Source organism: Plectropomus leopardus, chromosome 3, assembly GCF_008729295.1.
Source record: "Plectropomus leopardus isolate mb chromosome 3, YSFRI_Pleo_2.0, whole genome shotgun sequence".
NCBI classification, from domain to species: Eukaryota; Metazoa; Chordata; class Actinopteri; order Perciformes; family Serranidae; genus Plectropomus; species Plectropomus leopardus.
In genome coordinates this window covers 23,408,591-23,423,087 of record NC_056465.1, presented here as the reverse complement: position 1 = coordinate 23,423,087, position 14,497 = coordinate 23,408,591, and the positions used below count along the sequence as shown (strand labels likewise).

At 38.4% G+C, this 14,497-nt stretch overlaps 1 protein-coding gene across 1 annotated transcript in view; it reads right to left on the bottom strand.

Moving 5' to 3' along the window:
- Nucleotides 1-14,128, bottom strand: part of faf1 (Fas (TNFRSF6) associated factor 1) — an 83,737-nt gene extending 69,609 nt beyond the window's left edge. The window contains exons 1-6 of the mRNA XM_042480971.1: nucleotides 13,811-14,128; nucleotides 10,167-10,235; nucleotides 6,045-6,091; nucleotides 2,247-2,512; nucleotides 2,047-2,138; nucleotides 591-682 (exon numbers count right to left, since the gene is read on the bottom strand). Of these exons, the coding sequence (XP_042336905.1) occupies nucleotides 591-682; nucleotides 2,047-2,138; nucleotides 2,247-2,512; nucleotides 6,045-6,091; nucleotides 10,167-10,235; nucleotides 13,811-13,870 (626 nt within the window). The 5' untranslated portion in view covers nucleotides 13,871-14,128. The remainder of the gene's footprint in view (nucleotides 1-590; nucleotides 683-2,046; nucleotides 2,139-2,246; nucleotides 2,513-6,044; nucleotides 6,092-10,166; nucleotides 10,236-13,810) is intronic.
- Nucleotides 14,129-14,497: the final 369 nt, after the last annotated feature.

Below are 14,497 nucleotides of genomic sequence, written 5' to 3'. Positions count from 1 at the left end.
CATTTCGCAAGGAAAGGTTGCTAATACTGCCACGGATTCCCTGAAATGAACAGAGCAAACTCTGGATGGAGAACACCAGCCAAATGAAGCTTTCGCAACAAATCTCTTTACTCACTGGGTGCTATCAATAACGTGACAGACTGGTGTGTCTTAAAAAAGTTATATATAATAGATATGAAGTGTGGAAATGATATACGCAGGCCATGAAGAGTACAATGCAAAACAATCTTAAGCAAGCAACAATGTCAGGCTGAAAGAAACAAAACTTGGGCGGTGGGATTGTTATTTACACAACAGAGATTGCGGTGGTGGATGTTCCGCTCAAAATGTCACAATGGATGTGAGAAAATGAATGTATACCAGCAGGTCAAATGTCTCTTAATATACCAGTGAAAATGGTATTTGCTGGCTGGATTCTGGACTCATCTTCAAACATAACTGGACATAGACCGCCACCTGGTGTTCACCACTAGTTACTGCACTATACCACTACTTCATAGTTGCTAGTGTATGTGTACCATGATGGGAAGAGGAGGATTCATTATGAATTCACAAATAAAAGTAACAGTGCTGAATGGTTTGTTGAATACCTGTTTTTGCTGGTGCTGGCAGTTGGGGCGATGTCTGGGGTCAGGACATACAGGCTGTTGTTCTTGGGCAGGTGTAAACTTCTCATCACCGTCTGATGACCACACACACACACACACACACACACACACACACACACAGATACAACTTCAAAATAGTTCCATTCAATAGAGAGGATTTATAGCTGCAGAGATCATGATTTGATAAGGGAATACATTTGTGCTCAAAACATACAAAGGCATAATTTATTCATTTGAATGAATAAATATTTTGAGGAAAATCCATGACAGTACTGGAGATATTGGGCCACATTCACCGTTCTTAGGAAGAAACCTCTTCTTAAAATCAACTTACAGAGTTTTTACAAAGATTCTGACATTCACCAGTGATTTTTTTATTTGGGATTTGTTCTTCGGTAAAATCAGCATACCAAAGAGCAGAAATCTGGATGCTGACATGTTTGTGAAAAATCATTTGTTACTGAAGCAGGATTTGAGATCAACATCAATTTCATTTCTTCTTAAACCACGTTTAAGAAAAAATACAATAAATTGCATTTTTTTTAACTTCGACAACTGTATAATTTTTAATGCTTTAAATAATTTATTTTATTATTTTACAAAGCATAATTGTATTTTAAAACAAATAAACAACAACACTAACATCAAATGTTATTTGGGAACCCATTTCTGTGCCCCAGGTGACGAAGAAGAGCCTGCCCACCTCCAGTGGTCAGCGTCTCCCTGCTGTTTGGCAATATTTTTTTGGCCTCAGATTTGATATCAAACCTTTTTCTTTAATTATAAATCAGTTGTGCAGCCTTCTCCAGATACAACTATCAATGAAAGAGTCACAGGATCTCATGCATCTTTTTTGTGTATCATTTTATATAAGCTGCTTATGCTACTATAAACCAAAGCTTTTTTTGCAGAACTATTTAAGTTTCTCCATGTCTGGAGAATCCGGTTTGGGCATTTTTCATTTAATTCTCTCCAAACTCTTCTTTCAACTTCTATTTGTGCACACGGCCTTGCAGTCTCATGCCATTTTATGGGATCTGGCAGGGCATGTTGCTATGCTAATTAGGGTCAACTGGCATGCATTTTCTATGTATGAGGACAGTGGGATTCATCATAGACAGAAAAACAGGTACAAACAATTCTGAAGTTTAAGAACAGTTAATGAATCTGAATTTCTGAAGACCTTTTTTAAGAGCGATTTTAAAAAAAATATTAGGAAGATATTGGGGAACGAGGCCCATTTTTTAAGCATATCAAAGAGGTTTATTACCATGGGGAAGGTATAACATTATTTAGACTAAGACACAAAACACAGAGCAAAACAAAAGACGAAAATAAGACTACAGGCTTAGCTTCTAGCACAAGTTCTGTTTTTTTCTTCTCAATGTAGCATTGTTTTTTCACTTCTCACAAACATTTTTAAGGTTTAATAACTCACACTATCAGATACATCTCCACTCTTCCATCCTTTCAGCTGCATTTTGGACACTGGAACCCCGAGCTCTGACTCAAGGATTTGTTTGATTTCCCCTGTGAATTACATTTATGCACAGGAAAATCAATATCATGCATAACAAGGCAGATATGTTGAATATCTAGTGAATGTAAAGTGTGTGTATCAGTGTGTGTGGTGCTCACCCACTGTGCTGCCTTCCTCCAGTACCAACTCTACAGTGCGCTGCCGGTACTCCACGCTGAAGTTGAGCATCCGGGGCTGGCGCTCTACAATGTGTCGGGAGGAGGGGTTAATGGGGCAAAAAGCTGAAGTCGAGGACGATGGCGGAGAGGAGGACGAAGACGAAGAAGAGGGGGGAGGAACCGCACCTCCTGCTGCTGCATCGGCTGCTTCTGATTGGCTAGGAGGTCCGAACATGCTGGACTGGCTCGCCTCACTGGAAAAGTTACTGGACAGAGGTGACAAGGTTAGTGATGGTGTGGAAGAGTGATTTAAACTCTTTATTTAATACCTTAAAATCTTTTTCAGATGATGAAGCACAAACAAAAAGCAGAGAAGAAACTGTCAAAACATAGCTGATGCAATCAGAAACAAATTATTTATTTGTGATTTGGATTTATTTGTAGCCACATTAAACTTATCTTTGCCGTTGTCTGTTACTTGATGGTCTTAAACCAACAGAAGTAACCACAAGACAGAAAATAAATCAACAATGAATTTTCCTTCCATCCTCCCTTACAATATCTGCTTACTCTGTCATACTTTTCTCTGCTGCTTGTTCAGTGTATGACCCATGTTTCACACAGCACAGTAAATAATGTCCTTTTGTCTCACGGCCATGAACAAAGCGTGTCCTTTGTTACTTGAAGTGTAAGCAGCAACTGTCTCACAAGAACAGAGTGCCAGACTCCGGCTTTTTAACAAAGGCTGTAATTCATTTGGCTCACCACATTAGAGGGGCCACTGTCGTGGACTCCTGAGACGTAGGTTGACTGTCAGCAGCCACAAAATCTCTGTATATACAGAGTGAGGTAACAGGGTGGAAATTAACCCAACTAAATGGTAGTAAGAACAACTTTTGTCACACTAAGGCCCACCCATCTGTAAATCAAAAGAAATATGCTCCGGATATTCAACACTAACGTCGAATCAGTGCTGCTCTGCGGTTCAGAAACACGGAGAATAACAAAATCCTCTACCAACAATGTCCAGGCCATTGTCAACAAGTGCCTAAGAACCATCTTGAAGATACACTGGCCAAACAGCACCAGAAATTACAATTTGTGGGAGAAAGCAAACCAAGAGAGAACAGACACCCAAAACCAATATAACCAGACAGGCTCTGACAGGGAACCCACAAGGGAAGATGGAGACCCAAAAAACAGCTGGAAGACTTTAATAGACATGGAGGCAAAAGACCTTAAGTGCACCAGGACTGAAATGAAAGAAGCTGCCCAAAACTGAAATCAACTGAGAACAATTGTGGATGAAAGGGTTTAAAGGAAAGATGATTGCACATTATAACTGTCTCCTCCATAATTACTGACTGTTATTGATTCCTTATTATTGGATAAGGTGAGTGGAAACTGAAAAAGAGTAAGCTAGTATTTAGTTATCATATACTTTTTTATTCCTGTATAAATACACCTGCACCTTATTCATGACTTGCCAAGTATTTTTCAAGCCTTCCTCAGACATTCACTTCAATTCCACAAGACATTTTAAGGACTTTTATTTCCCGCATAGTCTGACTTCCATTAATCAATAATTATTGAAATACAGGGGAACATCTCTTTGGAATAGCCTACATCCATCACTACAATCAACATCTAGAAAGAACATCTGAAAAGGACTCTAATTTGCAAAGACTCATGGCACCTCATTAATTCATTTTTAATTTAATTCAGGTTGTAAATTAAACGTTTATTGTTATTTGTACATTTACATCTTTTATTTACTTCTTTTAGTCTTGAAATTTTGATTAACTGTGCAATCTTTGTTTTTCTCCTTTTCTCTTTATAAAATGGATGATTCTTATTTAACTGGGGATGTATTTCCATATGTCATTTTTGGCTTTTAACCTCTCCTGCACAATGTTTAAACTTTGACATTTTTCTTTTTTCTGTCTGTTTTACACACGTATGCGCAAATACAATAAATTAAATTAAACTAAACAAACTGAAATCACTCTCTACTGATCTTTTCTGGGATCAGTTTTTTAAAAAACCCTCAAAGGCAGAAAGTCATCCAATTTAAACCATGAGTGCGGATATGAAAGGACAAATGAATCCCTCTTTGTGACATGAAAGCATCTGAAAATCATCTGAATGCTCAAACCTGCAGAGTTGTCGGAACATGTCGCCAAAAAGAAAATAAGTCATGCCATAAGTACATGTAAATATGCGGATCATGTAACGGCAGTATTTGCAGGAGGCTTCTGAGATAATATTAATCACAAAATGGATTTGCCACTAAAATGACTCAGGCAGATACTGTCATCTCACAAATGTACTGTGTGAGAGATCCTGCCAAGCGGATTCTGACACTTCTTGAAAGCATCTGAGAAAAAAAAAAAGTTTATAGCATAATTTCTCACAAGTGGAAAAAAAATCCTTAACTTTCACCTAAACTTGGCACAATAACACTGAGGGCCGTTAAATTGTCCGTTGTTCCTGTTTGGGTGTAATTCCATGCTGCCCTACATCTAGATGGCACTGTTCTCCTGTTTGGTCCTCGAAGTGTCCCAAAGCCAACAGAGCTGCTGCTGAGCCCTTCACCCACTGACAAACTGTCACACCAGTGACCCAGTTCAACAGGGGATTCAGCATTTTTATCATCTCCAAACAGAAAATCATTTTTCATGCCCTGACGCCGTTAGAATTTTGGTTACTGATCAACAAAGCAAGCTTCTTATAATTCCCAACCTGCCTACTAAAGAGGGAAAGAGGGAAATGCATTTTAGCGTTGGCGTAGACTCCAACTGGCTCCAGCTCAGGTCACGTCATCAGAGTCTGTTTACTGGGCAACGCCAGCCTACTCATACCAGTGCCAGCCACTTAGTAAATGTGCTGGCTGCTGGTAACACTGCCAGCCAGCCTCCATTCATAGCAATGTGTGCCCTTGAGAAAGACCAGCAATATTCTCATGGCCCAAGGGCCTGAACCACACTAGAATACATGCATGCATGCGCACACATGCACACAAGTGTGTACACAAAATAAAACGGTTTAACAGAACATCTCCAGTTTGAGAGGGTTCGGATCAGCCCAGTGCATTCAAGAGTGTAAACTAACCGTTGAGGGAAAGTGAAGGGCTCAAAGCCTCTTAAAGAAACCTTTTCTATTCAGAAACTGTGTACAACTCCACTCTTGGCAGAAAGTTTCCTTGCAGTTGCAATGTCTTTTATATTATTCCTCTGTTAAACAACAGAATAGACACCGTACCAGGAGCAATAACCTCCAACTCAAGCATTTGTGTTAGTGTTATTTCCTGAATATCTATCATACTGAACATTTACTTGAATGTTTAACATCCAAATGTTATGTTTCATCATAGATGGAGGTGATATTTGTAATCTCATCAGTTTTGCTCTATCCAAGAAGTGTACAAACTATCCCCACTGTACACCGGGCAAAAGCAAAGGTCATGGAAGCATGAAATTATATTTCCAGCAACCACAATCAGGCTTTGGTTTCACATTTCCTGCACTGTTTGAAAGTCGTGTTATGTGCTAGTCTACATTGTAGATGCACACTTTCATCAAAGGGACATAATTCTCAGTGATTATCCCCACTCCCATACCAACTATTCATATTTCCAGTGCAATGTCTCATACTATTTCCACAATCATTCTAGTAAGACAGAAAAAAACAACAGTGCGTTGAATGTGTGGTCAGGTAACATTTGTTCAGAGCTGACAGCAAGGTCAAGTGATCCATTTTTACTGATTTACAGTAAGTGTGAGGCAAATATGTTATTACCTTTGTAAGATCCCATTCTCCTGTGGTATCACTCCATTGATGGCTGCCTGTAATGAAAACAGAACTAAATTCAGCAACAAAAATAAATTATAATGCAATTTCCCTGTTTTAGTTTCTATATTGTATTAACAGTCAGCTACTTGCTAGGGAAAGTTCTTGATTTTGCACTGAAATCCATGAAGTGAAACCTAATCCTCCTTACGTCACCAGTCATCAGTAAATACATAGGGAGCATGTTTAAACTGGCAGATACTGCAGTTTAAATTTATTTACAGGTATTCTGACAGTAATTAGGAGAAGTGCAATATATTCCAAGCTTGCAATAAATTCGGTCATGGAAAGCTTTTTTTTTCCAAGACGTAACTCCAACTCACAACAACGTAATACTTTACATGTATTCTTTCAAAACAACTTGCAAACTAATTATTTTGAAAACCCTTCAAAAAGAAGAACAGTGCTACAAAACTTTCTTAATTTCTTGCATACTTTTTCAAAAAGACTGGTGCTATGTTATGTAATCATAAAACTCACCTGAAAAACAATCTACAATCCAGAAAAGACAATGTAAAAAATGAACGTCTTTAGTTAAATAAACACTGAGAGAGCACAATGTCATAAAATCCTGAAAATATTTTCTGGTCCAGCTGTCTTCAAATCAAACAGCCACTTCAATATGTTTAATTTATTTTAATTTATTTTTCTATTTTTTTAAATGATGGCTGATTACCTTCAAAGGTGATTCCCTGGAACATGCATTTGTGTATCTTGTATATTATGTAATTTTTTATTTGTGGGGGTTATTGGGGGTTTTGTATTTCACCTAAATCATCACGACAATCATGTGAGCACTTGTATTTAAAGATGGCGTCTTTATACATACAGCTAAGTCTGAAGATCATCAGCTCGAAACATCACGTGTGGATGTGCTGATAAATTGCACTGAAGGAGCCACAGTGTGCAGACCTTTTTTCACGACTGCCATCCTATTTGTCCCGCACCTGCTTTAAACTGTTTTTGGATATAAGCCACAATGTTTTTATGATTAGTTTAACTCAGCAGTCTACATGTAACCAGGCAAAATTCTCCAGTTATATTTTGGTAACATTATGTTTGTTAAAGTGTATGTCATGTTTGCTGGCTGAGAGGTTTCAGACTAAACCCAACAAAATGTGACAAAGAATGATGGAATATTTAAATAGCTTGGCTGATCAGAACAAAGAAAGCTGAACACACAAACATGACAGTAACCACTGAGCTTGCGCTGAGCTTTTGTATGAATAGACAATTGATTGGCTTTCTCTCGAACATTCACTATTCTTCACTGCAAAACAAGCAAAATAAAGTCAGCTGTTATGTGCTGGCATATTCATATACCCCATTCATTTTTATATTGGGTGAAAGAACTATGTAACGGCAAAAAGTGTTGGTGGTCTGCTTTGGTTTGAAAGATTTAAGAAACATTTAGGGTGCCCTGCAGAGTTTTCTAGTGAAGTAACTAGAGTTATGTTAATGTCCAGTGTTTCACTCTGAAACACATTTTGTGTTTTCCTGATTTCCTGAAAAGTGAAAATAAAAGGCAACCCTTTGTCATTTCGCTATATTTGAGTTTTTGAAGCTGTGTCTCTTAGATGTCTTCTGCTTACAATCTGTCACCAGGTCACTTACTTTTATAAATCCCCGACCTCACCTGAGTGCAATAAATGTCTTGAACACAGAAAATAAAAAGATAATGAAAAAATACAGGCAGAGTCTCTGCAGAAAAATACACCACCACACAACTGTAGTGGGTTAGAAGTGACGATTAAGAGGGATAAATTCTATATGAGTCTACACCTTGTTTTGTTTTATCTCAGAAAATCCTGCATAGTGTTTCTTTAAATCCAGTATTGTTTACATCCATGTTTACTTGCTGCAAGCAGTCCTCATCCCTGCCTTTGCTGGCACGCTGCTGCATATCGTTGTGCATTACTGCCATGTGTTGATCATGGAATATTGTGAAACCATTATCAAATTGTGAATTGTCTGACCCACAAATGTGCATCCTTGCACATGTGCTCAAGCTAAACAAAACCATTTTGAATGATAATGACACGGCCACCACCACCCTTTCAATCATACCAATCATCTTATGGCTGACCTCTAATGTAGCATTAAGTCGTGATCTTAGGGCACTGAAATAAAGCATTGATGTCTGCCTGATGACTTCACCCGCAAGCAACAAATTCCTTGTTGGTAAACTTCAACAAACTGTTGTGACAGTGATCAGGACATTACTTGGTCCAATGAAGTGCTGAACAAAAGTCTTTGGTCACTGAAGATTACACTTGTCAATTCACTTGTGCCTTGTTTAATCATTTTGTTTATTTTAAAAGGAGGAATAGCCTTGAGTTCCCCAACTCAGTGACACAGCCCTTCATTTCTGTGTCTTCTGTGATCTCAATAAATGTTTTATAATAGTTCCCGCCTCATTGCTTTTATCTATCGGTATAGGATTTACATTTAAAAAGGAAAGGACATGCCTTTTCCATGAACGAAATTTTGACATGTCACTAAGGGAGAAGCATAGGTGTGAAAAAAAGCGATGGCTGAACTTCATTTGGCAGTGTCAGTTTTAGAGTGCTGGTTCACTGTCACACTGTTGTGGCTTAATTTGACATTTGAAAAGAACATATCCATTGTCAAAGTGATTTGTGACATAAGTGCTTTTCCACATTTGACAGGGAAAAAACCCTGCAGTCAGGAAGGTATCTAGCTTTTGAAAACCACAATGTGGTGTTTTGCAGTACCAAAAGCTGGACAAAGGCATTTATATTTATCTTTCACAACAGATGTCAATTAAGAGTACTAAATGTCTATCCTCTGAGTATTAAACATCATCTGTAGACTGCAGAAAAGTGCCTGTTTGCTTCTTCAGGGAAAAAGAGGGTGTAGTCCTCTTTAGTCCATTTTCTTAGAATATATCAGTTTAGAGTATCATTTAAGGAACAAGATAAGTAAACAAAAATGTAATCGTGGGGCAGCTAGCTGTTTGAGCGTTTGATCGGAGTGCCGGGAGCTCATCAGTAAACTACAATATGAATTCAGGCTAAAGAAGACACCTGAAGTGGGATGGTCGAGACAGCTTATGCTAGGATAGAGAGGGATTTGAACAAACTGAGCGTGACGTAGGCACTCTAATTTGCTGTGTATAAGGATTGCAATAGAAACAACGTATTTAGTCATATTGTGGCAACAATTTGACAGCTTTGGAGCATACTGGCCATACAACTGGGCAGCAAAGGGGTGGATTCTATTGCAGGAGTGGTTTGTTTGTTTTGTTATTTCTATTTTGTGTATTTTTGCCTCTGTTATCTCCCCTATTACAAAAACCAACTCCATTTTTCTGAAATAAGACGTTAACAGCCAGAGGAAAGGAGCAAAGGCAGTATTTCATTCAGCAAATACCATTATTGATGAATACATATATTGTTCAAAGAGTTGTTTACTAATTATATTGATCATAAGACAAGATGCATCAAGATATGGGATGGATTATAACAATTTCCTGCTCTACTAAACAACATCCTGTGGGGAACGCTGCACAAGAGTATCCCTTTAAATCTTTTTTTTACTGCCCCACTCTCCACCCACACCCCACATACACAAGCAAATTTGTTTTGTCAATGTTTACAGTCCAGGAGTCCAGGCTCCACTGTCTGTCCTGCCACTGCTTGGACTGCTGCTGCTGCTGCCTGCTTCGAACTCCTGCCAGTGTAGGTCTAAATATAGACTGACCCCCTCCCATATGCACTGCACTGTAAAAAGCTGCTTGTTTTTCAGACTCATCATGACTTAATACAACCTTGGCAGAACACAGTCTTTCTCACAATGTCTCTCAACTCAACATGTACTCGACCACACCTCACACACACAGTCCCACTCACAGTCGCCTCATCGAGGGTGGCTAAGATGCTGCCTGCTTCACTAAACATACTGGGTAAAAGGAAGAAATAATTTGGCCATAACACAATTACATGGAATGTGTGATATTGGATGTTAAGTGCTCTCTTGAAATCATACTCTGGATGAACTAAGCCTGTCTGTCAAAGAGCAAAGCCCAAAGCCTACAGATAATGGACTTACCACTAAATCCCAGTTATTAAGCTCTAACAGAGTGATTGCCTCTGCAATGTTGTCAATTCCAGTGCAAGCCTGTGAGGGACAAAGACAAAGAAAAAGGAATTACAAGAGAGAAATGCAGTGTACGAGATTCTGCTGCAGTTTGTTTTGTGAAACATTCTGATGTCTGCACATGAGAAAAAAAACATTTCTTGACAAAACAGATGAAAAAAAATAAAATCAGTGAAATCATTATAACTGCTATGGAGCCACCTATAGCACCAAAATTTAATGTGGTGGCAAAGAACAACAGCCTCTCAGTGACATATAGAAGACCACCAATTTTCATCTGATTTTTCACCCTGACAAAGCATCCATAATACATTTTCCATTACCATTCACACATGAAAATTGCTCTATCTCAAAAATGCAGTACAATATAAAAGCAGTAATAAGGCATGGGTATGGAGACTTTGGAATTTATGACTCTACATGTTAAATTGTACTGTCAAAACATTATTTTTCTCTTATTCACAGATATCAGATTCAAACTCTATTCAAACATAACTCCAGCTATCTTGCATAGATGGAAGGAGAGACAAAACACCCAGGGAAAATTATAAAAGGTTAGCTATGGTAAACAAACCATCACACAGACACATCTTAGAGCTACATTACATCAACAGCTGCAGAGAAGTTTACTGTAACAGTGAATTTCATTACACACAACAAAATTACATGACTTTTCCAAATATTTCAAGGATTTTGCTACTCCCATGACTTTCTCAGGATGGGAAAATGAGACTGTAAAATGCCAAGGCCTTTCTAGGATTTCCACTGGAGTGGGAACCCTATGTATAATAAGGCAGGCAACCCAAAGCCAAAAAATCCTGTCCTTTTTTGGATTGATCCTTGTGTTGGTGTAACTGACAGAATTAAAACACATTTGCTGATAAAGCAAGAATAAATTGGCACCAGCAGTGTTAAAAAGCTGTTATTCCTCATGCAAGTGAGAAAAGGCCCAGAACGAGTTAGACCTCTGAAAAATTGCTTAAAACTTGTGCAGAGAAACTGAGCGACATCATCTGCTAAGTGGTTCCCACCTTGTGGAAACAGGGTTTTTTTTAAGACAAGGGCACCAAAATTGTTGAACAGTTATAGATCAGTTACCTTGACCTCTTTAGTCAGGAAATCATTTCAGAAGTGGGACAAAGGAACAAATAAGACAATGTGCGGTCTGACTAGGGGGCGGGTTTGAGAGTTGACAATGCAACTGCTTCTCTGCTTGACCCTATTTATAAATGCTCAAAATATCTGTAAAATATGTCAGTTTACATTTTTTACACTATTTTTGGTTGCAGAAAAGGCTTTTAAATGGCTTTATCTTGATTAACATTGTTGGCTGGATTATGGATTTTTTGTCAGGGAGATTGCAGACCACTCCAGGGTGATGTTAATCATGTCCACTCTCATTTACATTGTACACTAATAACAAAAGAAGCCAGTAGATGCATATGCATGCATATCCTGAATTATTCTGATGATACTGCTGATATAAGTTTACGTTCATTTATTTTGGTAGGGGTGTAGTGTTACCCCTCCTCCATCCACAATTTCAGTTCAGCAGAATGACACAGTGGACAGTTACAAGTACTTAGGCACCAATGATGACGACAAACTGTGAATTTAACGCCAACAGTAAATCTCTAAGTAAATCTGTAAAATAGCCCAAAGCAGACTTTGATTCATGCAGAGACGACATGATTTCACTTTCTGTCTTTAATCTGTTTTTTAAGAAGTTTACCACCTTGTTCTTGCAAAACAGAGCAGTAGATTATCTGGTAAACATGGTCATATTAATGTTATCATTGAGCAGTAAGTGCAGTTGAAATTATCCACTAATGAAAGATTTTCAGTTTTTGATGTGATGGTAGATAAAGCTGCAAACAAAAACAAATGTATGTACTGTATATTGTTGCTGTCTGGCAGTATTCAATATCTTTTTCTTTGGCTAACTAGTTTTTGGTGTCTGCTAGCATTTATGTTGATGTGTGTTTGATAGACATCTTAAATAGTGCAGGTTTCTTTGTGTTTATTAATAACTGCAGTGAAGACAAGAGGTATATTTTATACACTGGGTGGACCTTTTACCTGTTTGAAGTTCATGTAATTTTACTTTAGCTCACTGCTGTTATGGATTATACAAAATAACTTTTTGTTACTTTACTTTCTGCTTGTTTTTTTTTTTTTTTGTTATATGCACAGCATCTGTCTCATGAGGTATTTCTGATACAATGCTAATTCAGACTCCCCAGGAACAACACATAACAAGAACCCCAAGTTTCAGATCATATCTCATCTCATGTGTATGAAACAAAATCTAATGAAGCTGCAACACTATTTGCAAATGTGGAGAGGTTCATAAGTTAAAACATTAGGAAATATGCATAATATATGGGCCCTGAGGATGACACAACTTTGTGAGTGTGGTGCCTCCTTTAGAAATGTAACAAACAATTAAGTGTAACTGTGAGTACAAAGTGTAAATGCACTAGATTCAAGTTTGAGCCCTTTACAAAATGTGACAAGGTAGCCTAATTGAATAAATATGACTAGTGTGTCCTGGCCTAATCTGACTGGATTGTGGAAAACTACACCTGCTGCATGCACTTTATATCATGCAATGACCAAAGCCACAATGCTGCCATTTATTTATTGACATGTAAGACACACTTCATATTATCACTATTATTATCATTTATGCTTATAGGTATTTGTCACTGTTTATCGCATCATTATTTATGGTTTCATATTGATTTTGTCTTATCTTAATGTTTTGACTTAGCTTTAATTTAATGTTGTTTTTGAATGTGTGTACACCTGTGAGCCGGAGAGTAACTTAACATAATTACCTTGTACATCTGCAATGACAAATAAAATGACTTATGAGTGCATTGGTCAGGTCTGTTGTAAAATATTATTAACATGGTTGAATCAAAACACAAGGCTACAGTAACAAACCCTTCAGACGGACACCACTAAAGACATGGTTAATTTTCTAAGTGTAGATTTAGAAGAAGGATGTGTATTATTTTGATGTCACTGAGCATGAGGACAAACCAAACAAGATGCTAAATAATTGACAATTTTAGGAGGAAGCATAATTTGGCACCTTACATTTTCACGTCGTCAAAATAAACTACCCTACCTGAATACTTGGCTAAAAACGCAGTATCTTTGAGGGACACACCGTCTCTGTCGAGCATTTAAAACCCGGACGCGACGACTGGTGATGTGTAAACAAGTTGACAGTTAATGTAGCTTTCCTGTTAGCTAACCAGGTCGTCGTTATCTATCAAGCCGGCAAACTTGAAGCCAGCGAAAAATACACATTATTTCACTGTGTAGGTTGGCAGACTTGGGCAGCCGCTATATAGTTAGCGAGGTCCCAGCTAATAATTACATCCATAATCAGTTAGCAAACGGTCAGTTTGTTAGCTAGGTGAGCTAACCACAGTGAGCACAGCTCTGCTCAGGTCTGCTGTTTACGACGCCAGTCAGGTCCGTGTGTGCGGCGGTTGTTGACAGCATCCCGAGACATTTCGACAACGGCAAACAGATTACCAACCGCTGAATGTAAAATTTAGGAGATATAAAAAGAGACACACCTGAAAGTCGGCCAGAATCATCTCTCTGTCCATGTTGCTCTCGCCGCTTTCGGAGGCCATGGCAATGACTGGCTAAAAGCAATTCTTCTTCCACTGGCTCTCGTCGCTTTCTCGCCTCACAGAGCGACACTGAGTGTTATTAAAATACTTTGCTCAGGCGTGGCGACGAGTGAGAGGTTGGCAACTTGAAAATACTCAACTTTGTTGGGATTTAACGCCCTCGTATAGAGAAAACTCAGTAAAGTAACGTTACAGTGTTCAGTTATCTCATATCATTATTGTCATCTAGCTCGTGCTTTACGGCAGACGTAAATGGTCGTAAAAACTAGAGATGGCAAATTCGTCACCCAAGATCCAAGCCCCCAGGAAGTGCGCCAGCTCTGATGCTAAAGTTACATAGCGGCTGAAAGTGGAACTACACCGTCACGTGATGCACACTGGCCCAGAAAGACTTCTCCCCATTTGCTTAACATTGGGAAAGAGACGTCTTTAAATCACTGGATATTTTTTTTTGAGACAAATTAACTTTTCAGAACGCCTTTTTAAATAGCCATTATTAAAAACATCAAGTCTTTAATAGGTTAAATGCGCCATTTTCCGAATTTAGAGGTATTTCTCCAGACATAGAATGAACGCGCATCGGACCCCGGGACTTCACCGCGTGCACGCGCATGAAACTCTTGGGGT